Genomic DNA, 25,518 nt, shown 5'->3' with positions numbered 1-25,518 from the left:
AAAATCGATGTGACACTTACCTTTGTACTTTGCAAAAGTTGAAGGTTTCTACATGCACACCCACACACCAAGTATCTTTCCATCTTCCTTCCAGGCAAGCAAGAGTTCAAGGAGGCATTCCAGGTAGACAAAAATGTTCAAGGAGGGCATGGCCTGTGGGAGGGGGTGTGGTCTGGGAATAGCCCTGAGAGCCAAATTGAGAACCCCGGAGGGCCATATTTGGCCCAAGGCCTAAGGTCCCAGATAGCTTCTCTCTCTCTCTCTCTCTCTCTCTCTCTCTCTCTCTCTCTCTCTCAACATTCTTTTAAAACTATATTTAAACTATATTTCACTGAGACTTTACAGCATTGCAGTACTACACAGATCAGATTTATTACAGTACAAAAAATAGATGCTTTTAAAAAATAAATTACTTCCATCAAACATATTAAATTAACAGTTCACAGTATTTTTCTTGTACAAAAAAACAACGAAAAACAACCTACCAACCCCTCAAGCAAATATGAAACTTCATTTGGGGAAAGTAGGAAGAGCATATCCCCCTCTCCCACTTGCACCAATGTTCCAGGACATACATGATTATTTTCAGGAACACCTATCCTTCTAACACAGCCTTTGCCAAGGGGGTCTGGGGTCCTCCAGATGGTTCAGAATAGAATCCCCACCAGCCCCAGCCAGATTCTATAGGCATCTGCTTGGCCACAGTGAGAAGTGATTGTTGGACTCAGTGGATTTTGGGCCTGATCCAGGCCTCTTCTTATGTTCTTACATCTGATCCAGCACATGGGGATGCCACAAAGCCACCCTTGAGAGCTGAGGAATCATTGGCAACTTCGGATGTTGTTGGAACCCAGTTCCCATCAGCCTCAGCCAGCACAGCCAGTGGCCAGGGATGATGGGAGCCGTAGTCCAACAAAACTTGGAGGACTGCAAGCTCCATATCCCATTGTTGTAAACAGTGAAATGGGTCCACATCCTAAATCATGAATGCAAATGCAACTAATCTCTAATAAGTGTGTTGGTGATCTTGTTGTGTATTATGAGGTATAAAAAGTACCGTAATCGCAAACAACAAAGGCTCTTAACATTATACTGCTGTGTGTACAGATTTACATACATTTTTACCCTGAAATATGTCGCAGAGAACTTAATGGAACTTACAACAACAACAACAACAACAACAACAACAACAACAACAACATATTGACTGTTTAGGGCTTTAAAGGTCAGCACCAACACTTTGAATTGTGCTCGGAAACATACTGGGAGCCAATGTAGGTCTTTCAGGACCGGTGCTATATGGTCTCGGTGGCTGCTCCCAGTCACCAGTCTAGCTGCCGCATTCTGGATTAGTTGTGGTTTCTGAGTCACCTTCAAAGGTAGCCCCACGTAGAGCGCATTGCAGTAGTCAAAGCGGGAGAGAACCAGTGCATGTACCACTCTGGCGAGACAGTCCGCGGGCAGGTAGGGTCTTAGCTTACGTCCCAGGTGGAGCTGGTAGATCGCCATCCTTAACACTGAATTAACCCGTGACTCCATGGATAGCTGTGAGTTTTAAAAGTACTTTGTAACATTCCTCAGCACTGCTTGCCAATGCAGCCAGCTAGTATTTCCTAGTGAATATCAGCAGTTCACTGCTATAGGCCACTACCTTAGATGGCTTTTAAAAAAAAAGATTAAAGCAGTTCATGGAGGAGAAGTCAGCCAGTGACTATTGGGCATAATGGAGTTTAGGGTTGTATCTATCAAAGTTATGTAAGAATTAGCACTAGCACAATGCTATTTCCTCCTCCCCTCATGTGTACCCTATACCAAACCCAAATCTGCTCTGGAGGGCTGGGAGGATACCAAGAATAGATTTAGGGGGCATGCAGGGGAAGAAGAGGTGGATAGGGCTCCATTGCACAAGAATAAATCACTGAGCCAATGAAACGAGCTGCTGAACGCTATGTTGAATACAATCCCATATCTCCTTGCAAGACCCCAAGCACCAGCACTGTGCCATTTCTGGATAAGCAAAAATGTCTATTTAGTCAAATGCTAATGTTCCAGTATGCAATTAAATACAAGTGTTAGTATAATTTTGAATATTATTTAAAATCAGCAGTATCAGTGGAAGTGCAGGCAAAATACAAAAGTTCCATTGGTCAAAGCATGAAAGCCAACTAGTCCACAGATTGCAAAGGAGACCAGACCATTGCCTTGCCACGCCAGTAGAGTTTTAAGCCCATAGAATCAGGTTAACCCACTTCAAACAGTATGGCTTGGATTTTCTGCCACACACCCAAGTGAGGTCAGCTGCTCTGGGCCATTTGTATTTTGATAGCGTGTGTTATGGAGCTGAATGCTGTCCTGCAAATCTTGCCTTGAAAGCCGTCTTCGGAACTCATCTGTGGTAAAATAATAAATGACAGGGTCTGCACAAGAGTTTAAGCTGGCAAGGCACAAGGCCACCGTGTGGAATATCAAAATCACTTTTCGGGCATAGCAGTCTTTTATCTTGTTGGCTTTCACAAAGTAATCCAACGGGAAGCTGATGTGGTAAGGTGCAAAGCAAATCAGAAAGACCACGGCACAAGTCAGGATCATCTTCAGAGCTTTCCGTTTCTCTCCAAGGTCTTGGGAAATTGAATTTTTTTCTTTTAGAGATAAGATGGTCTTCCACGAACAATAGACGATGATCAGCAGAGGAGTTACAAACCCAACTAGTTCACCAAAGGACATCATTACTATAGAGATGGTACCATCAACAGCCTTTACTGGAAGATCCACAAAGCATTTATTACTAATGTGTGTCTCATTAGAGGTGAGTCGTAGAAGGGGGAAAGGCAAGCAGCCAACACAGACTAGAATCCACCCAGCAATGCAAACGTACACATCGTAGATGCGTTTGCAGTCGCTGAACCTAAAGGGATACATGAGAAATAAGAACCGCCTCACACTGATGCAGACCAAGAAGTAGATGCTTGCATACATGTTGACATATTTCAGGTAGAAGCAAAACATGCACAGCTCCTTCCCAAAGTGCCAGCTTTCTGACAGGTAGTAGAAAATCCTCAGCGGCAAAGACAAAACTTGTGCCAAGTCTGCAATCGCAAGGTTGATCATAAAAATCACAGCCCGCTTAGTTTCTTTCATGTACCCATAAAATACCCAGAGCGCTAAAATGTTCCCGATCAGCCCAGGAACCAAGATGATGGTGTACATGACTGCATAGAAACGCTTTGAGAAATCGTTCTCCCCATTGCAATCTGGGCCATCAGCCACCATGGTGCTTTTCAGGAGGGAGCAGAGATGCTGGTGGAAATGTAAGGTAACCACCTAAAGATTTACCCCCCTTGAAACCTTGTGAAAAGGAAATGAGGATATAAGGGAACTGGAGAAGCTGCAGAGGTGGAATCCATGAATTGTCTGTTTTCTTGGCATTCTCTCCAATGTAAAAAATGTATTCCAGAAATCTTACGAAGATTCTTTTGGAGGCTTGCTAGGATTTATTCTCCAAATCTTAGAGATTTATGTATAGGGCCTTCTTCAGTTACTTTTATCATATTTATGAGTTGGTCTTTTCATCGGCCATGGCATCCATTGGATTTTGATAGAAACAGATAACAAACTCATGTCCATGTCCTTTCTCAAATGAATTTTACATCAAAGGAGAGGGTGGTTTCCCATCTGGATGCACCAAAGCTGTGCATGGTGATGAGTCAGACTGAAGCAAGTATCATCTGAAGTGTTGCAGCTACTGTAATGAAATTATCTTCTATTTGATTTTGAGTGACACCCTCAAAAGGCACCTCGTGGCCGAAGCTCTGCTGCAAATGATAACTCTACACCTACAGCTGAAGAAAACACAAAAAATGAATTACTCTATTGTTTGTTTGTTTTTAATTTCACTTAACAGTATCTATATATGTAACAACACCTCTAAGCTGTTTCCAAGAAATATTAAAATTATAAATGAAAACAGCTAAAAACAAGTAATTAAAATCAATTTTATAAACAGAACCTGCAGTAAAGATATTTAAATCAGCATCTACATCGCTGGGAAGCTGTCCTAAAGAAAATGTTCTAAGCAGGCACTGGACGGAATGCAGTGAAGGCACCTGCCTGCCTGATGTCAATAGGCAGGGAGTTCCAAAGTGTAGGTGCTTTTCTTACAAGTGTGAACAGGTATCATGTGGCATCTGTAAAAGTGCCAGTTCTGCAGATTGAAGCAGTTGAGTGGGCACATATGGGGTGAGGTGATTCCCGTCCCAAGCCAGTTAGGGCTTTATATACCAATAAAAACACCTAGAACCTGGCCTGGAAACAAATCAGTAACCAGTGCATATCTCCAAGCAGAAGTGTATTACACAGTCAATGCTGAAGTGGTTATCCACTTCCAAGACTACAATGGGGTGAAGAACCTGTGGCCTGTGACCAAGAAGTCACCCTCTCGGTCTCTCTATTCAGCCCTTGGTACTCTTCCCACATTCCTTCTCCCCATGCATGCTACACTTTCACCAGCCTTGCTCTGCACTCTCCTCAAGTCCCTTTGCCTGGCTGAAATGTGTTATTGAACTGTGACAGTGCCTTTTGCTTTCATGGATGGAGAGATTTGGAGAGGCAGGGGATTGTTACCTGTTAGTGATTCAAACTGGCTTATAGAAACGTCTAACTGTTGCATGGCTGAAATGTAGCCACCTTGACAAACATAAGAGTCCTATCCAATGGTCCACCCATTTTTGCATTTGGCACCACCCACCAATGGCATGTGGTTCCCTTCATCCAGTACAAAGAAGCACCACCAATCAAATGCGCCAACAACCACACGTTAAGTTAGTGACATGTTGTGCTCATGATACTCATCGCTGAGCTTGGCCAAAGTCTTATTGGCTTTCATGGGTCTTTCACAGCTCACTTTGTTCCTCAGAACAGATTCAGAAGAGCAGGATTTCCTTCAGCCCCTGCCCACCCCCCGTGACGTTTATTGACTTTTCGTAAACTCCAGGAACATTTCAAATTAGTATAAGTGAAGGTACGGGATTTGGAGCGATGAAATGAAATACAGCTTACATAAACAGAACTGTGTCTTCCAGACACGGTAATGAAAATTCAGGGAAGCTTTGCCCTCCATTTGATCAATCCTGCACAGCGTAAATACAATCTGGCTGTATTTCTTATTATGCTTTATTGCACAAGTCAGAATGCATGATATATTGCTGCCTTAACAGAATGGAATGTTTTATAGTGCAGTGCTATTAGTAACAAAATGTATACAGTTAACATGGATTTGATAGTGATGGATAAAGCACATCACTTAATGTTAAACCATGTTTTAAAAACAACCTCTTGTCTCCTGCGACACACAGACTGCTAAGCAGAAATAAAGTCCAAGATGCCTTGTAGGGCCCTTCAGGCCTTGAATTCTCCTCATTCTTAAAACAAAAAAGAAATCTCCCAGCAAGCTGAAAAGTTGTGACATCTGTTGTTAAATTTTTATACTGCTCTTTGTCTTAGGATCACAGTGTAGTTTACAATACATTAGGTTAAGAGAACATTCAAATATGTGAGTCTCCACCTGCTATGGTACATAGTCCATTCTGCCATTACAAGATTTTATGTACCTGTAGACCAGGCCTAAATTCTGTAACCACAGAATACTGGCAACATCTGGGAACTAGCCCATGAGACAACTGGCCAACCAGACCTGTAGAGATGGACCAGAACTTTGGCACAGATGGGTCAGATTTGATCAGGATGCAAGCCTTTAACATCACCGCCCCAGTCAACCCAGAGTTTGGCCCCATAGCTTTGCAGGAGGTGAGTACAGGTGACTCCCCACTTATGTGGGGGCTACATTCCTGGGAACTGCATATAGTGGGGAACACCATCTAATAAGCCAAACTCCTTTGTGGAAGGGGGTGTTGATCAAGGGGAGGGAAGTTAACAGAGTGAATAGTAGTCACTCCAAAATCCAAATGTTTCCACAAACCTAAAAAAAGATCAGTGACCCTAAATTTAATCTTTAGCATGTATTTTTTTTTTAATCTATGCCTGTCTATGAGCATATGAATATTTTAATGCAAATCTGTGTCCCCTTTATATTTGTGGGGGCGGTATGTGTCTCCTCTGTTTTGGCACCATGAATGTTCCACCCTGGTTAGGCTAAGAGCCCAAGGTTACCCTGTGAGCTTCATAGCTGAGTGAGGGTTTGAAACCTAGTCCACCAGGCCCTAGTCCATGGGTAGGCAAACTAAGGCCCGGGGGCCAGATCCGCCCAATCACCTTCTAAATCCGGCCTGCATACGGTCCGGGAATCAGCGTGTTTTTACACGAGTAGAATGTGTCCTTTAATTTAAAATGTATCTCTGGGTTATTTGTGGGGCCTGCCTGGTGTTTTTACATGAGTAGAATGTGTGCTTTTATTTAAAATGCATCTCTGGGTTATTTGTGGGGCATAGGAATTCATTCTTTTTTCTTCTTCAAAATATAGTCTGGCCCACCACATGGTCTGAAGGGCAGTGGACCAGCCCCCTGCTGAAAAAGTTTGCTGACCCCTGCCCTAGTCCAATACTCTAACCACTTCAGCACACTGTGAAGCAACCAACCAAAGTGGTACCTCAGATTACATATGCTTCAGGTTACATATGCTTCATGTTACAGACACCGCTAACCCAGAAATATTACCTCGGGTTAAGAACTTTGCTTCAGGATGAGAACAGAAATCGTGCTCCAGCAGCGCAGCAGCAGCAGGAGGCCCCATTAGCTAAGGTGGTGCTTCAGGTTAGGAACAGTTTCAGGTTAAGAACGGGCCTCCGGAACAAATTAAGTACTTAACCTGTGGTACCACTGTAGTAGTAGTAGTAGTAGTAGTAGTAATAATATTAACAACAACAACAACAACAACAACAACAACAACAACAACAACAACTTATACCTCGCCCATCTGGCCGGGTCTCCCCAGCCATTCTGGGCAGCTCTCAACAGAATATTAAAAACACAATAAAACATCAAACATTAAAAACTTCCCTAAACAGGGCTGCCTTCAGATATTTCCTAAAAGTCAGGTACCTCAGGTTAAGAACTTACCATAATTCGTTCTGGAGGTCCGTTCTTAACCTGAAGTGCGCCACTGCTGCGTGATTTCTGTTCTCATCCTGAAGCAAAGTTCTTAACCTGAGGTACTATTTCTGGGTTAGCAGAGTCTGTAACCTGAAGCATATGTAACCTGAAGCGTATGTAACCTGAGGTACACTGTAGTTGTTTATTTCCTTGGCATCTGATGGGCTAAGCTCACAAGTGCGAACCATCCCTATGTCTTATGAAGTCTGAGTAACCATCTTCTTACCACTATACTTAACTGGCAGCTTGGAAATTTCAAGCGGTGTTGCCTGAAGTTAAAAATAAATGTGGGCATTTTAGTCTGCGAGACAATGGAAAAACCAGCAATGTGCTATAAAAAGTATGTAAGGGGGATTTTTATTTATGGGTTTCTTTCAAGTTCTACTTCCTGCACCCATTTGCTAAGAGTCTTCTACATAACCTCCCCCTCCTCCACTCTTTGCTTTCTACTTAAGTCAAACCTCCACATATTTGCCACCAGGTATATATAATACCTGACTGTAGTGCACATTTTTTGTGTATGCCATCTTGCCAAATGGGTATTGACATTTGCCAGTTAGAGTTTAACAGAAGCAGGGAGATGAGAGCAGTTTGGCCCTTAAAGAAAAAAAGAAAAAGAAAGAAAATAAGACAAACTCATAATTTATAGCTGCTTGTTCCATGAGTCACTAAAGGATGGTGGCTTAATAATTCATGGTTATTTCTCTCTTAACATACAGAGGTGAACCCAAGGTGAAGCCTCCTATGCAGGAACGAAGAGACTTGAAGAGAGAAATGGGTTGCCTTTAACAAGTGCACAATAAGCAAGATAGTTTCTTCCAATATGGTGATTCTATGATATCCAGCTTTTAACCAGATTGTTCCTTTATTTTACAAAGCACTCTGAAGCCTGTTCTTCATGACATTTCTGCAAGTTAGAGCATTACTGAGGATGTGCCTGTCTTCATATTACAACTTAATTGCCATGACTTTATCTGCTAAGGATTATAGGAACTTGTATTACTGTGAAGGAACTAGCTAGAAAAATCAAAGACAATATATTCAGCATTCACACAAAATTATAACTCCTAGAATTCTGGGAATTATAATTTTGTGTGAGTGCTGAATATACTTCATCTTCCCCCTGGATCTCAGGTGGCCTATCTGGCACACCAAAATCACATGCAGAAATATGTGCAGATGATCTCAAAGCCTGCTGCTTACAGAGCCTGTGTTTTCTGAATGATTCCTCATATTAACCCACACAATGCCTGGCAGCTTTTGTGAATTCCCCCCCACCCCAAGAATGGTGATGGGGTATTTAATTTTTTATTTCTGTTTTAAAGACCTAGCACAAGAGAGTGCTTTAAACATTTACGGCCCCTGTGAGGCAGCTATAAAGAAAACACAGGAAGATGTCCAATGCTAAGTCAGACCATCTCCCAGCCCTACCTGGAGCTGCTGAGATTGAACCTGAGACCTTCTGCATGTAAAGCAGATGCTCTACTGTTCAGCTACTCTTAGGAGACATAGGAACCAGGAAAGTGCCTTATAGAAAGTCTAATTCAGTATTGCCAACACTGACTGACTGCTGTTCCCCAGGGCTTCAGGGTCATTTTCAAATACTACCCGGAGCTTTCAGGGATTTAGCCTGGGACCTTCTGCATGGAAAGTGAGCTTCATTGAGCCTTGGCCCTTCTCAGTGGCAGTGCTCCACACAGCAGGGGGCACATGGAAAAGTCTCTCTTTGCAACTGCTGAGATGCACACTGTTACCTTCAGGCTGGTAGTACACAGCCACAGTGACTACTGACACTGATGCAGAACTGAGGCTTGAGTGTGGTCTGGTATTGTGCTTAGATCATTGAAGCCCAGTTTAGGAACATAGGAAGCTGTTTAAGTCTCCATTGATCCACCTAGCTCAGTGCTGTTGACATTGGCTGGAAGTGGCTCTCCAAGGTTTCAGACAGGAGACACTCCCAGCCATACTTAGGAGATGCCTTGGATTGAATTTGGGGCATCACACATGAAAAAAAGAAGCAGCTCAAAGGCCCTTCTTCACATATCCCTACTCAGTCATGAAGTTCACTGAAGCATTTTAGGTAAGTTACTACCTCTGTGCCTAATGCACCACACAGGGCCGCTATGGTAATAAAAATCAGGTGGGTGGGTGAACTGCTTTGAGTTCCCTGGAGGAAAGATAGGCTATAAATGTAACTGATGAGCACATGAGGCGATATAAGGACCTTTTACACATCATGACTGCCACATGGATGCTTTCATGCAGCCACTGTCAGCCTCATGTCCTGCAGATTATTTTCTTTATTTTACAACATTATGCTTAATTGTAATAGAACTTCAAATTGGTTTACAGAGCTGGGGTTGATTGAAACGACAGTCCAAAACATCTACAGAGTACCACTTTAATGGACACGTGTGTCTCAATTGTGATCTCTGTGTGGAGTCTATGGTCTAAAGTTGTTGCCGAAATGTTGTGTGCCCCTCTTTTCTTTTTATGCATGGTTTCCCTTCATTCAGAGCTGCTGTAGGAACAAAGGTAGCAATAATATTGCATCCAAAGCAGGCTGAGATCAAGGGTGGAAGCAGAAAATTCTAGTCAGGACAATAAAATGATTATCATAATTCTACATTCTTCCAAATGGGTAGGTTCTTTTCTAAGGGCAAATTGCTTTATCAAGTATCAGAAATCACTAAATTGGTATTGAAAAATCATAATATTGATGGAATTAAAACAGACAGTGTGGGTTTGATAATACAACTTTTCTAATCTTCAATTTAAGATGAATCTGCTTTTGATCTCTCAGTACTTATCTGTTTATGTCATTTTGAAAATTCCTCTTGGTTTGCAAATATGTAAAATTCCTTTTTAAAAGGGACAACATTTAACACTCAGTTTTCCCTTTCTAAAGACTGTACATCTGCAGACATTGGAGCAAGCTGTATACATAATCCATTCCTCTACTCATTTATTCCATTTGCAAATATTTTAAATATTTTAAAGAAAAACCAATAAACATTTTCTTTCATCTCTAGCGCAAAAGTTCTATAACAACTAACTTACAGTTAAGAACAAATTCATTGTCAACTTCTTATGAGAAAAGATCAGCAGCTAGATAACTAAAAACAATAGAAAGAATGAGAATCCTACCGTTGCAAATTGCCTCCTAGCTTCAGATGAATTCTGCAAGTGCCTGATACTGTATACAAGTCACCCGACAAAGAAGGTTGCCGCCACTTTCTGGCCTCCAGCTTAATATAGAAAACAAAACTGGAAGTATGCAAGGCGTTCAAAGAGCATTCGATTGAACAGAAACCCCGGTATAACTCGCAATGTGCTTCCGAAAGGCATTTGCAAACATCGTGCAGTCAGCACATGGCGCATTGACTTTTTCCAGTAGGCAGCACACCTTGTGATTGATGTTGGGAGAAGGCTATTTCAGCAGAGAGCATCAAGCAGCATTTGAACAACCTTTGCCGTTCAGCTCATTCCCCACGGTGGAGGTGGAAAGTTACTGTTTCTATATATAGATTGGTGCTTTTCTTCTCAATTGTATTTTGAGTGGTCCTGAGTCAGGGCTGGTTTTGTGGTAGCAAACGGTGTCATTTTTTGTTTTTAATATGTGCAGCTTGGTATGCCAGAAAGATAAGCAGATACACCCCATAGCAAGTGGGTACCTTTTACCCACAGTAGCATGTGGTAAGCATATGAAAACAAAGCACTGACTAGCAGCTATGCCAGTTACACCTGTCTTCACATTCAGTTGAATGAGCATAGAAATTTGCCTTATACCAAAAACAGATCATTGGTCCATGTCTACCCTGACTGGCAGCTGCTCTAAGGCATTTCAGAAAGACCTACTCCAGGTAGGTCTTTCTCAGCCCTACCTGGAGATGCCAGGGATAGAACCTATGACCTTTTGCATACAAAGCATGTGCTCTACCACAGAGCTATAACTTTTTGCTTCTAAAGTAATGAAATGCTGACATAGTTGAATTTGTGATGGGCCAAAGTATTAAATCCAGCCAAATTTTGTTGGGTTTCTTTGGGGGGAAGTGGGGGACACCAACCAAAATTGGCGAATTCTAGTGTTTTGTTGTCAACTTATTTCATAAAATACCTATCTGCATATGTGCCACAACAAAATACAGCCCTAAAGATCATAAAGGTCCTTACACAAATTATTCTGTGCTTTTGCTTCACTGTGATCATGGTATATAGTGTGTCTCCTGTGTTCCCAATTTCAGCACTTGCTGCCCCTCCTCCCATGTTACTCACCTCATACATCCCCTCACCTGAATAGGATTATCATACCACCATGTATGTATTCAGGGACATAATTTTTAATGTATTTTTAAGAGCTCTTTTGCTCTTTCAATAGACATTTCCCCCCATAATGCTGGAAGGGTCTCGAAGACAAGAGACTGCATACATACTTGAGGTATGCCCCCTCTCCCTACTGTCTATTTTTGCTTCTTCTTTTTCTTTTTGAAGAAAACTCTAGCACTTGGAGACTTAGTTAAACAGGGAAAATGTTTTATTTTCACAAAATTGGTAAAACAAAAGATGTGTCTGGAGATGGAATTCTTTCAAGAAATAGGTGTGCATGTGTGTGACACTAAACATTGTCTTTTAATGTATCCCCCAGCTCAGAGACTTCTTTCTCTGGCTGTAGATCTTTTCTCAGGGTGAATTGCACACCCAGCTCAGAGGCTACCCTGCTATCCAGTTGAACGCTAGGAACTCAAACTCCTTTTTCTTTTTCCCTCCCAAAGTGCTGTCTTCTACCCACTCTGACTAGCTGTACCTGCAGCCAAGCAGAATGAGGCTACAGCTCAGCACTCTGCAAGCTACACCACTCTGGTGGAATTCCGTGACACTGCACCACAAGCTCTGGTCTACCTGGTTCGTTCAGGGTGCTTGTGCAGAGATGTGCTTTAAATGTATGGTGTGTACATACAGGCTCAGTTTTACCAAATTTTTCTCCCAGGGTAAACTGTCCAGGGGGTGAGTGTTTCAAAGATGGGCCTTCAGAAACCTGTCTTATTCCTGCACCCATTCCAGCATACCATTATTGATTTTTAATTGTATTTTTATTGCTTCTTTTATTTCTTATGTTGCATTTTTATTGCATCACAATTTGAATTCTCTGGAGTTTGGATTGTAATACCGTACAATAAAATATCTAGCACAATGATTTGCAACTGCTACGAATCAGGCAAAAAAATCATTAAGTGATCCTCTAAGACCCCTGGCAATTTTCAAGTTCTTTATTCATAGAGAATAAAGAACCACTGCCTTAAACTTCAAGCCAACTTCTCTATCTAAACAGCTCATCACTATGAGAAAATGCTAAAGCATCTTGTCTGCCTGCCCTGGAATCCAACCACATCCCTACCTTCTCTGCCTCTGGCCCTTAAGTCTACCTGAACTAAAACTGTAAATGAGCCTGACACCAAGTCACCCTTAAAAGAGCTCACACCAGCCAACATTGTTAATTCATGTTATTCTCAACCCTTGGTGTTAGGTTAAGCTGTGCAGTGCTCTTCATAGTAGTGGAAAAATTTGAACCTGGGTTTCTTCTCACGTCCATGCTCAGCCACTAGCTCTCTAATGGTATACTCTATACCAGGGATTAAACAAAAAATAATCAAATTAATACGGCTGAGTTTTGACTGGAAAGGAAAGCATTTTCCCCCATTCTACAGTGACGAGGGGTCTTAGGATAGTTTAGAAATCTTATGCTTCCTCTTTTGAGGGCACTATGCAGCTGGCTCTCATTATAGTGATCAACCTGGACAGAAGATTTATGTCTTTTCAAAGCTCAAATTCAACCATTTTGCACTGTGACGATACCTTCATTTTTTTTATCAATAATTTTTTATTGATTTTCATTAAATATACATTCAGTATATATACAAATAAATTTCACATCTATCTTTGGCTCTGCCAAGCTTCAGACTTCCCTCCACCCCTTTCAGTAAGTATCATACATTTTCTTACATCGCGTATTTTGTTTGTTTATCTGGTTAACCATATGCTGTTAGAGTTTATCTAACCCTGCCAGTGTCTTTAAGGTTTTACAGTTGTCTTTTATATACAGCAAATATTTACTCCAAGTTTCATGAAACTTCTGTTCGTCCTGATCTCATATTCTCCCTGATAATCTAGCCAGTTCTGCGTAATTCATCATTTTAACCTGCCAATCCATAATAGTTGGTATTACATCTGTTTTCTAATTCTGAGCCAACATAGTTCTTGCAGCCGTTGTGGCATACAGAAAGAGGTTTTTATCTTTCTTTCTAATTTCCTTCCCTACCAATCCCAATAGAAAGGCTTCGGGGGTTTTTTTTGGAAAGGTATACTTAAAAACTTTTTAAAGTTCATTGTAAATTGATTCCCAAAAGCCCTTCACTTTGCCACAATTCCACCACATGTGGTAAAGGTCTCCTTCTGCCTCTCCACATTTCCAACATTTCTTATTTTTCATTCTGTACATCTTTGCCAGTTTTACCAGCGTAAGATGCCACCTATATATCATTTTCCATATATTCTCTTGCAATGCCGTACAGGCTGTAAATTTCAAATTTACATTCCACAATTCATGCCATGCTTCTAATTCAATGTTATGCCCAAAATCAATGGCCCACTTAATCATGGCTTCTTTTACCTCCTCATCTTTAGTATACCAGTTCAATAATAAATCATACATTTTTGACAGTAGTTTGTTTTTACCTTCTATAATGTCTATATGAAATTTTGATTTCTTGTCCTTAAATCCCAACCTCTTTTTATCTTCTTTTAGTATCTCATTAACTTGGTGGTACTGTAACCACCCTGTCAGTAAATTCTCTACTTCTTCATACATCTTAAGCTTTATACCTTGATCAGTTTTTCTAATAAGCTCTTTATATGTGGCTCTCTTTTCTTCCATGTTGACTTTCTTAATAATTAATACATCTGTTGGTGATATCCACCAAGGGGTTTTCCTTTTTAACAGATTTTTATTTCTTTCCCATACTTCATATAAAGGTCCTCTAATTATACGATTTTAAAAACCCCTGTGGACTTTCACTTTATTATACCACAGGTACAAGTGCCACCTGTACCTGTTGTCATATCCTTCTAAATCTAGAAGGTCCATATTTTCTAATTTTATCCAATCTCTTATCCAAATTAGGCACGCTGCTTCATAGTATATACCCATGTCTGGCAGGGCAAAGCCACCTCTTTCTTTTTTGTCAACCAAAATCTTCATTTTTATTCTTGGCCTCTTTCCCTGCCAGACAAAACTTGCCAATGTTTTCTGCCACTCTTCAAATTGTTTTTATCCTTTAATCACTGGAATTGTTTGGAACAAGAATAGCATTCTAGGTAAAACATTCATTTTAATCACTGATATTCTCCCTAAAAAGGATAATCTCAGTCTGTCCCATATTTCTAGATCTTTCTTAATATCTCTCCATGTGATTTCATAGTTGTCTTTATACAGGTTTATGTTTTTTGCCGTCAACCATATTCCTAGATATTTGACTTTCTTGACCGCTGTAATACCAGTCTCTTGTTGCAGTTCTTCTATCTCTTCTTTACTTATGTTTTTGACTAACATTTTAGTTTTGTTCTGATTGAGTTTGAACCCTGCTACTTTGCTGAATTCTTCTATTCTTTGTAAAGCTTCTTGTATACTTTTCTTTGGATCTTCTAGGGTTAAGACTATATCGTCCGCAAATGCTTTTATTTTAAATTCTTTGTATCCAACCTTGATACCTTTCACCTTTGAGGCTTCTCTCAATGTCTTATTAAGAACCTCCAGTACAGATATAAACAACAGGGGTTATAGAGGACACCCCTGTCTGGTCCCCTTAGAGATATCAAAAGTTTCCAATACGTTGTTGTTTATGATGAGTTTGGCTGTTTGATTTTGATATATGGCTTCTATACCCTTTATAAACCCTTCTCCAATTCCCATTGTTTTTAAATTCTCTTTCATAAATCGCCAGGAGAAATTATCAAACACTTTCTCCGCGTCAATGAAAATCAAAGCCGCTTGTTTATCAATTCTACTTTCTAAATATTCAATAATATCTACTACAATATCTGACGATACCTTCAGGCACAAACATTCCATGTAGTTTTGCCCCAGTAAGGTCCCAGTTAAGAATGTCCTACTGGATATTTGTAGCATTGCTGCCGTTATGATACCATCACACATCACCCCAATCTCTGAGAGGTGAGAGATTCCAGGGGTTCCAGGTGCTTACCTAGGGTTCAGTTTCCTTAGCATGCAGGACAGCAGAGACTGTGGTGTCTTTAGGATACAGTCGTATCTTGGAAGCCAAACAGAATCTGTTCCAGAAGTCCATTTGACTTCCAAAATGTTCAGAAATCAAGGTGCAGTTCCGATTGGCTACAGGAAGCTCCTGCAGCCAATCAGAAGTTGCGCTGGACGTTCGGATTCCAAAGAACGTTTGCAAACCGGAACACTCACTTCCAGGTTTGCAGTGTTCAGGAGCCAAAATGTTCAACTCGCAAGGCGTTTGTCAACCAAGGTACGACTGTATATTGTTTATTGACACATATATACAACCTGAGCCTATAATCGAGGGGCTCAAGGCATCAGCACCACAAAAGTCCTCATTAGTGGTAAGTATCCCCGCATGTCACACGGGAGACCAGGGTTCGATTCCCCGATGGGGAGAAGCACACATTTGTGTAATCTCACTGTATACAAGTTGTACAAGTGACAATAAAGTATTTCAAAAGGGCCTTGCTTCTCCCATAGACACAGCCCTGGAATCTTGTCGCTTTCCCTCTAGCTGCTTCCTGCTTCCAGCTCACAAATACCTCTCTCTTTTTGTCTTTCTCACTACCAGACAGGTGAGGGAGAGGGTCCACCCATTTGCCCTCTGGCACAGAGCAAGCTGTTTTGTTATACTAAGTACTTAGGGACATTAATTCACCAAGAAAGATGCCCAGCTATTTCAGTAATGGAATGCTCCATGAGATTGCTGGAGCCAGGACCTCAGAAATTAGAAGGGACTCAAGCAACATACAGACCAGCCTGCCAAACTCACAACAACAGTCCCCATAAGGGGCATCTGCATATTCCTGCATTGCAGTGGGTTGGACTAGATGATCCTCAGGGTCCCTTCTGCGGGATGAAAGCACCCAAAATGCTAAGTAAATGGTTAATGCTTACAAGAGCTGTACAGCTCTGTGATGTTTCCCACCTGAGGCAGTTATTACAGTTGGTACAGCAGTGGCAGTTATGATCAGTCTTAACAGTTAGAGCAGCAGCTATGTTTTGTTGTGCTGCTGCTATCTGCCTCAGAGTACTAGTCTGTAGCAGTTTTGTCTTAGGTACGAATCTATGTAAGATGTATTAGCAACGTAAGGTAAAGGACCCCTGGATGGTTAAGTCCAGTCGAATTTGACTATGGGGTGTGGCACTCATCTCCACTTTCAGGCTGAGGGAACCAGCGTTTGTCCACAGACAGCTTTCTGGGTCATGTGGCCAGCATGACTAAACAGCTTCTGGCAGGACACTGACAGAAGCCAAAGTGCATAGAAACACCATTTACCTTCCTCCCACAGCAGTACCTATTTATCTACCTGCACTGGTATGCTTTCCAACTGCAAGGTTGGCAGGAGGTTGGGACAGTAACACCAACCTGAATTGTATATTTTCACTTGCAAATCGCAAGCACACTAAATAAAAGTCACATTATTTTAACTTTAAAAGAGAGTGAATTACTTTGTTCTTATAGGAGGGAAAAGGGAACTAATTAAAGAGTTGAATGACTAGGGCTCTCTTCCGCATAACTCTTTAAATGGAAACTAGAGTTTAATTCCAGCACCTTCCAAATCTACAGTTCTATAATTCTATAACATCTTCATAACATGACTTTCCAGGAAAAGGGGCTCCTTAAATATTAGAAACATTTGTGAAAATTCTGGGGACAGTAGTTGTGGAGTCTGTGAGGTGTATATTTGGTAGGGGAGGAGAAATGGCCATGTTCGATAAGGGTCTGGGGTTCTTGAGGAAACTGGACTGTTTGATTCACTTTTCACAGCCATAAGAAATGAGCCTGACTGCCCATTAAAAACAGATCCTTCCCCATTTGTTATTCCCAGCAACTGGAATTCAGTGTTGCTGTGGCTCTTGTACTGGAGGGTATACAGTATAGCCATCATGATATAGCCCTTGATATCTTTCTTGATAACATTAATACCCCCCCCCCATTAACTTTTGTAATCCCCTTTTAAAGCCCTAGCTAGCATGGCCAATGGTCAGGGGTAATGGTATTTGCAGTCCAACATCACTGTGCACAGGTTGTTGTCTACACTTTTTACCTACTAATAAAATAAAAAAATTCCTTCCAGTAGCACCTTAAAGACCAACTAAGTTAGTTCTTGGTATAAGCTTTTGTGTGCATGCACACTTCTTCAGATACCTTCAGTTATCTGAAGAAGTGTGCATGCACACGAAAGCTCATACCAAGAACTAACTTAGTTGGTCTTTAAGGTGCTACTGGAAGGAATTTTTTTATTTTGTTTTGACTATGGCAGACCAACACGGCTACCTATCTGTAACTACCTACTAATAGTAAACTTGCTCTCTGAGTGTGGATGCATATGTAGCCATCTTTACACAAGAGCAGTTATCAATAGGGATGGGAAAACCCCAAGGCTTGCCGAAGTACATATGTATGTATGTATGTATGTATGTATGTACAGTATGTATGTATCGGTGCTAAAGGGGTAATAACGGCTCAGTGAGCATGGAATGCTGACTGATGTAAAGGGGGAAACTAAAAAACTAGAGGGAAGGTATTGGATTGGAGTATTCTGATAAGGGTGCATGGTTGGCAGGCCTTCCTCACTGCAGCACTGGGCAGGATTCACCTAATCTACTCCATAACTTAAAGCCTGCTCAAGAACTTCCTCCTGAACAAATGGGGTTTCCCCCTCTATCCCCCCCACCCCATTACACAATTGGCCCTGTGTGGCTCAGAAAAACCTCCCCCACACCAGCACAGTGTGCAGAGGAAGGAGAGAGATAATCATTCTGCCTGGCAAGATTAAATGCTTGCACAAACAAGGGGATGTTGAATTCCTTCCCTGGTTTGAAGGTCTCACTTAATTCTGCTTAAAAAAACCCCACAGAGTCTAGGAGAGGAGGTACAAATGCTGTTGTTTTGAGATGACCTAAGAGATTGTGGGTGGAGGGGAGAGAGACATTCGAGGAGCTATGCTTGTAAGTAACATAATGGCTCTTTCTCATCCTTTGTGGTTTGTGCCTGCTGATTACTTAATACACCTTAATCAGAGTCTTGAGACTGAAGGAACTGGGGCTTTTAACATCTTGGCATGTCTGACAATCCCGCTTATTCCTGCTGGCCTTTGAAAGGCCTTCTTTCTACATATAAACACTAAAAGCCTGCTTTTACTCCCTCTTTCCAAATTGCTTTAAATTGTTGATGGTGTTATGAGTTTTTTGGGGGGAGGGAAGGCTGAATGCCTGGGCTTGATTGGGGCTTGATTGGGGCTCTCCCTCCTGCTTTTCTAACTTACCTGGGGTGTGTTGTGCTATATCCTGACCCAAATCTCAAGGCCCCAGAAAGCTAGTGCTTCTTCTCCATCAGGAAGGTGGTCTTCTACCTGTCCCTTGGAGGTGTCTTTTCCCCAAGCTTTCACCTCCCTCCTCCCATAAGAATGTAACAAAAGGAGCCAAGGATCAGCTTGATTAGGCCACAGGGGGCCCATCTAGTTCAGCCTCCTTTTCTGACAGTAGCTGACAAGCAGAATTGGAGCTTCTTCCTCTTCTTCTCTGGCAATCACTCGTAGCCGAGTCTTCGATGAACATGATCTTAACAGTGAGTCCGTTAATGACTGTGGAGGCCAATTCTGGATGCACACATCCTTCCACCATGGGGACATAGGTTTCCAGGCAGCAGCTGATTGATGCGAAGGTTTGCCAAATGTGTCTTCTAGCTCATTTAGCTCATTTCTCCCTTTTGTCCTGAGTTCAAGAGTCTTCAAAGTCCATGACACCTTTAGTAAGGGCTGTTCTCCCATTGGAGCGCTTGCAGGCCATTGTTTCCTAGTTGTCAGTGTTTATACTACATTTTTAAAGATTTGCCTTGAGACAGACTTTAAGCCTCTTTTGTTGACCACCAGCATTTCCATTTTTAAGTTCGGAATAGAGTAGTTGCTTTGGGAGGCGATAATCAGGCATCCGAACAACATGACCAGTCCAACGAAGTTGATGTTGTAGAATCATTGCTTCAATACTGGTGATCTTTGCTTTTTCCAGTACACTGGTATTAGTTCACCTGTCTTCCCATTTTTGGGAGACATCATTGATGGAATCTTTCAAGGAGCTGGAGATGGTGTTTATTAGTGGTCCATGTTTCACACACATACAGTAAGGTTGGTAGTACAATAGCTTTGTAAACAAGCATTTTGGTTTCCCTCTGAATGTCCTGGTCCTCAAACACTCTGCACTTCAATCAGGAGAAAGCTGCACTCACAGAGCTCAGGCGATGCTGGATTTTGGCATCTATGTCAGCCCTTGTGGAAAGATAGAAGTAGAAGTAGAAGCCCAGGTAGAAGTGATTGGCACTTTTCAATGTAACACCATTGAGTTGGATTTGTGGCACGGCAGAGGGGTTGTTTTGTGTTTGTTGGTGCAGCACTTTTGTTTTTTGGGTGTTGAGTGATAGGCCATGCTTTTCATAAGCTTCTGTGAAGATATTTAGGATAGTTTGGAGGTTATCCTCTGAGTGTGCACACACTATGTTGTCATCAGCATACTGAAGCTCTATGATGGAAGTTATGGTAACCTTACTCTTTGCTTTCAGCCTGCTCAGATTAAAGAGCTTTCCATCTGTTTGATATATGATTTCTACTCTGGTGGAGAGTTTCCCTTCAACAAAGTGTAGGATCATGGCGATGAAAATAATAAATTGAATTTAACACCTGTTGGAGCACAACAGCACCAGCCCTCTCCCCACCTGCAGTTGTCTTGAACAGGTGCTATTCAGAGGTATTTTGCTGCTTCTGCCCCGAGAGGGGGAAACTTCTCTCCTGGGCTTTGTCTGACTTTCTGTCCCCCACCGCTCCTTCCCAGGAAGCCAAGAGCAGCCCTCAGTGACACCTGAAATGTACCCTTTTGGCAGAGAGACAGTGGCTGATAAAGCGCCCTCAGCTGCTGGAGAAGATTATCAAACACTCTATCTATCTATCTATCTATCTATCTATCTATCTATCTATCTATCTATCTATCATCTGTGCATCTGGGTAGGAACATAAGAAGAAGCTGCTGGATGAGGCCAATGGCCCATCTAGTCCAGTGTGCTGTTCTCACAGTGGCCAAAGAGAAGTCTATGAGGAAAGTGGAACTGGGCTGCATGTGTTGGGGAGCTGAATTTCCATTACTTAAAGGTTGTGATGCTTTGTAACTGAATTGTCTAAATGTTGTGATATTGTGAGATGTGTTGATGAGGGGGGCTTCCTATGGAAAGTCAGCACAGAAATGATGATGGGGATGATAACTCTGTGTGTGTGTGTGTGTGTGTGTGTGTGTGTGTGTGTGTCACCCACCCATTGCCATTAGCACCTTGTACCTGCCATTAGCAGGGACGCGGATGGCGCTGTGGGTAAAAGCCTCAGCACCTAGGACTTGCCGATTGAAAGGTTGGCAGTTCGAATCCCCGCGGCGGGGTGCGCTCCCGTCACTCGCTCCCAGCGCCTGCCAACCTAGCAGTTCGAAAGCACCCCTGGGTGCAAGTAGATAAATAGGAACCGCTTACCAGCGGGAAGGTAAACGGCGTTCCATGTGCTGCACTGGCTCGCCAGATGCAGCTTGTCACGTTGGCCATGTGACACGGAAGTGTCTGCGGACAGCGCTGGCTCCCGGCCTCTAGAGTGAGATGAGCGCACAACCCTAGAGTCTGTCAAGACCGTACGGGCAGGGGTACCTTTACCTACCTGCCATTAGCACCTTGTACCCACCTTGTACCCACCTAGCAGTTCAAAAGCACCCCTAAGTGCAAGTAGATAAATAGGGACCGCTTTATAGCGGGAAGGTAAACGGCGTTTCCGTGTGCTGCGCTGGCTCGCCAGAGCAGCTTCATCACGCTGGCCACGTGACCCGGAAGTGTCTCCGGACAGCGCTGGCCCCCGGCCTCTAAAGTGAGATGGGCTCACAACCCTAGAGTCGGACATGACTGGCCCGTACGGGCAGGGGTACCTTTACCTTTACCTTTACCTGTAGGGAACAAGTCTTTCTTCTTCAAGAGTCAGCTTTCATATTAAAAAACAAGGGTCACTTTGCATTCATTACTACTGCTGCCAAATGGTATATTGGGTGCCGTTTTGTTTCGAAATGCATTGTGGTTTCTGTTTTGTGTCGTCTGTGGGGCTTGTAGTTGGGGCTGCTACAACAAACAGCTGTGCAAGCCTTTGGGAGGCAGAGGCCTGAGAGGGCATCAGAGGAGGGAGGGAAGGAAAGAGGGACAGAGGCCAGTGTTCCCTGTGGCACCCCTGACTATCATTCAAGGCACCCCAGGGTGCCAGGCACATTACTAGTTGAAAACCACTGCAATAGAATGTTAAGAGATACATTGTAGCAAGACTCACAGCATGTAGTGGTTTCTATTGCTTATAAAAACTGAATACTTTAACTTTACTGTTAAACTAATTAAAGCCTGTATTTCTCAACAAAGCCTTGTATAACACCATTTGCTATTGTACAAATCTTGTTTTTTGAACTTGTAAGTAGTTTGTGCTCAATGCATTATGAGAAAACTAATATTGGCCATGATTCCACAAGCATGAGACCACATAGGCTGCTACCCCTCAGGGGAAGCACCTGAAGGCTTTTTCTTAGATGCTATGGGCACAAACCAGTATATGTATTGATAAAGTCTCACAAATAACCGCACAAAAATTGCAAGCCTACCTGCTTGTCTGCATGTGGCAGTATAAGTAACATCAACAGCCAGAGAAAACAAAGAACTAGCCTTGATGTTGCTGGTAAACTGCTGATAACAATAATTACTATTTAGAATGTTTAGTAGAACAGGTTTTTGAAACTGTACATGTATATGTTAAGCATGGTTGAGGAATAATATTGGATTAGAATGGTTTGATTTTGTAATGCATATTAATAAGAAAATGAATAGTATAATGCTGTCATCTCACTCTGTTGCTTTGTGGAACTTATAGGTGGTTTGGTTTGGGGTTGTCCGTCCCCCCCCCCCCCGTAGTAACACTAAGAATAACAACAACATTTGTTATCTTTCTACTGCATTTTGTAGATTATTTTCTTGTGTGACATCTGCTGTGCCTATTGGTCTCTGAGTTTTATCTATGCTTTAAATAATTTTCAGAATTCTATTTATGTTTCCAGTTCATTTCTTTGCCTGTTTCCATGAAATACACACATACACACAAAGCATGCATAGAACTGCACCCCTCATATGGCAGGTTTGTTTCACTTCTCTTTCCTAAGGAATATTTGGCTGCAACCTTATGCTCTTTGGAATAAGTCCCATCAAACACAGTGAGCTTGCTCCATCCAAAAGGCTGCTCTGAAAGTTTTTTGGTCTAGTGATTTAATTTGCCCTTTGAGACATTTTCAGGGGGAGGGGGGCTATTCCTCAGTGTCAGAGCACCTGCTTTGCATGCAGAAGGTCCCAGGTTCAACTTTTGGCTTCTCCAATTTGTTTTCTTAAAAAAAAAAAAAGCAGGAAGGAGGTGATAGAGAAAACCTCTGCCTGAGAATCTTAGTGAGATGCTGCCAAGCAGAGTGAAGAGAACCAAGCTAGAAGCTCATATAACCTGCAGTATCTTCATCTAAAGCAGCTTTTTTGTTCTCGTCTGAGGTATCTACCTAGATTCCTTTTCACAAATATTGGAATATTGGAACAGAGTAGTTCACTAACCTTAGTTGTCCAAAAGATCTTGTCCAGTTCTCTGCGTGGGGGTCAGCATAAGCCTGCAGCCAGTGCAGTTGTTGTTCTTATCTTAACTCAGAGCCAAAGAGCATCCTTTTCAAGATGTCACGTGATGCTTTTATTCATTCCGGAGAACAGAAGCAAACCACATGAGGATGATGGAGAGAGAAGCAGCAGCATGTTGAGTGATCACGTTTGAAACTATCTTGTTACAGGCCCAGCAGTTAGCCTGATTCGGGTTCTCTGTAAATGAAGTGAGCAGACGGCAGACACTGGCTCAACATTAGCTGACTCCAGTTTGATTAACAGATTCCATTACTGCAGATATGGAATCTGAGGACACATGCTATTGAATGTCTAGAGATGCTGCTGCGTTCATCTTCCCATTTTGCTTTGCCTGCCTCAGACACAGGTTGCGCACCAAACTTCCAGGTATGCAGACCTATTTCTGTTCAGCCCACTCTTGGCCATTGTGCTCTCCAGTCAATAAGCATCAAGCTGGTCAGTTGGATACCCCAGGCAGGCAGATGGTATAGCCTCAAAGTTGGGCCCAGCCCAAGCCACCACAAATCACACTGCCCTAAATCCTCTGTGTCTTCCTTCTCCCTAACACCACACCATGGGCAAATAAATATTATTGCCAGAGTGCAAGGATCTGAGGACAAGGCACTTTCCTCCAGAGCAGATTTCAGAAAGATTTTTTAGGAACTTATTATTGTGGGATATGTGAGGGTTGGACAAGACAGAGTTATTATTCTAATTCTTATTACATTTATTTATTACCCGCCCTTCATCCTAAAGTCCCAGTTAAACCTGCTGGCCAGGCCTGACCTAGCACAGCATTGGAGCATGCTTCCTGGAGGGATGGCTTTATTTATTCCCTAGGAAAATTGTAGATCCCTGTTATGTACTGAGTTGAATAGGATCCAAAATGCACCAGTCTGATTGGTTCTAGAACAATAGGATTCAGAATGCAGCTGTCTGATTGGTCCACAGGAGCCACCCAATCCAGCTCCAGGTGGAAGTGAATCCGCAACCTGATTGGCCTACAGGAGAATCCCGGAATTAGCCAATCATGTGGGGCCCATTCTGTAACTAATGTATATAAAGCAGACATTCTGGGGGAACTCCCATTCCTTCTCACCACTATGAGCTGAATAAAGAGCATGAAATCCACTCTTGACTCTGAGTATATTTTAATGCCAAAATTTGCAGGTCACACTCAGCCTGTGTGTGTGTGTGTGAAAGAGAGAGGGATCTCCTCACCCTACTTAGGGTGGAAAAGCTTCACCAATGGACCCTGATTTGCATTAAAAATGCAGGTGCTAATTGATATATATAGATGTAAATTTAGAAATAATTGCTATAATTTAAAGAGAAATTCAAGGATTTCTCCCTAGTGGGGAAGACTGAGGGTAGGTGAACTTGTGAGCCTGTTAATATGCTGATCAGGTGTTCAGGGTTGATGGGGAACTTCAAGGCCTCTGCTCTTGATGTTTAAACTTGCGGCTCGAAAGTGGTGGCTGGTGCCCACTGGTGGAGCAGAAAGCAGGAAGACCAATACCTGGAGGAGCCAGAGCCAATAGCAGGAGGAGTCAACTGATGCTAGCCCCCCCCCCCCCCCCGCATCCTCTTCCCTATTGGGTTCTTCAGTGCCAACACTTAGAGTAAGTAAGAGGAGGAAGGCGAGAGCTGGTGCCACCACTGGACCAATGTAAGAAAGAAAGGAGGCAGGTGGTGTCTGATTGCAGATAGAACAAGGTATTGTGGATGTAACGACCAAAATCTGCATTTTATTTTATCTTTTGAGGTGTGTATGCTTACATGTAATTTTCACTTAATTGCATAGTTTTCGGTTTTCAGCTTTGTTTTTGTATGTCGTCAAATTCATAGAAATAAGTTTTTCTGTAAGCTGAAAATGGTATATATATTGATATTATTATGAACATAAGAGGCTGTAAAAGTAATCTACTTTCCCCTCATGGGCTGCAACCTATCACCAAATCCAGAATTAGAATAATCAATGAGGATGTTGTGGCGTTCGTATGGAGCCCCCGGTCGTCTCACAGACTATTGACCAGTGCACCACTAATCCGCTGCCACCAACCAGGTCCTCCCTGGTAAAATTACTTCAGTCTCAGTAAGCTTCTCAATTAATAAAGAAGAGTGTATTTTATTTCAGACACAAACAAAACTTTTACAGCATTCCAAACATTGTTGCTCTTTACTTTCTTAGTCTTATTTTCCTCTCTCTATCTCTTCTACCTCCCCTGCACTCATGAACCCACTGCCCTAACTGTCTCTCTATTACCAACTGCCTTTCCCAACCAGCCAACCCACTAAAACCAACCAACTTCCCACCAACAACTCCCAACCAACTCCTCTCAGAACTCCTCCCAGAACTGGTTTTATAGACCCACTGACTCCACCCCCCTGGGTCCTGTCTGTGCAACCT

At 42.3% G+C, this 25,518-nt stretch overlaps 1 protein-coding gene across 3 annotated transcripts; it reads right to left on the bottom strand.

Annotated features, from left to right (window-relative positions):
- Positions 1-347: 347 nt before the first annotated feature.
- GPR174 (G protein-coupled receptor 174) lies at positions 348-23,809 on the bottom strand. Of its 3 annotated transcripts, none has more exons than XM_079961746.1 (3): positions 23,052-23,809; positions 18,676-19,846; positions 348-3,839 (listed from the first exon to the last, which is right to left on the bottom strand). In XM_079961746.1, the coding sequence occupies exon 3, from the start codon at positions 3,268-3,270 to the stop codon at positions 2,251-2,253; it is 1,020 nt and encodes a 339-aa protein (XP_079817872.1). In that variant the 5' UTR covers positions 3,271-3,839; positions 18,676-19,846; positions 23,052-23,809; the 3' UTR covers positions 348-2,250. The 3 variants fall into 3 exon arrangements, with proteins under 3 accessions (XP_079817872.1, XP_079817871.1, XP_079817870.1); XM_079961745.1 differs by lacking the exon at positions 23,052-23,809 and adding an exon at positions 21,374-22,673 and having other exon boundaries at positions 18,676-20,729; XM_079961744.1 differs by lacking the exons at positions 18,676-19,846; positions 23,052-23,809 and adding an exon at positions 10,252-11,185.
- Positions 23,810-25,518: the final 1,709 nt, after the last annotated feature.

Source organism: Podarcis cretensis (genome assembly GCF_951804945.1).
Source record: "Podarcis cretensis genome assembly, chromosome: Z".
Classification (NCBI taxonomy): domain Eukaryota; kingdom Metazoa; phylum Chordata; class Lepidosauria; order Squamata; family Lacertidae; genus Podarcis; species Podarcis cretensis.
The sequence above is the reverse complement of the archived record's forward strand: the minus strand, read 5'-3'. Positions and strand labels throughout refer to the sequence as shown.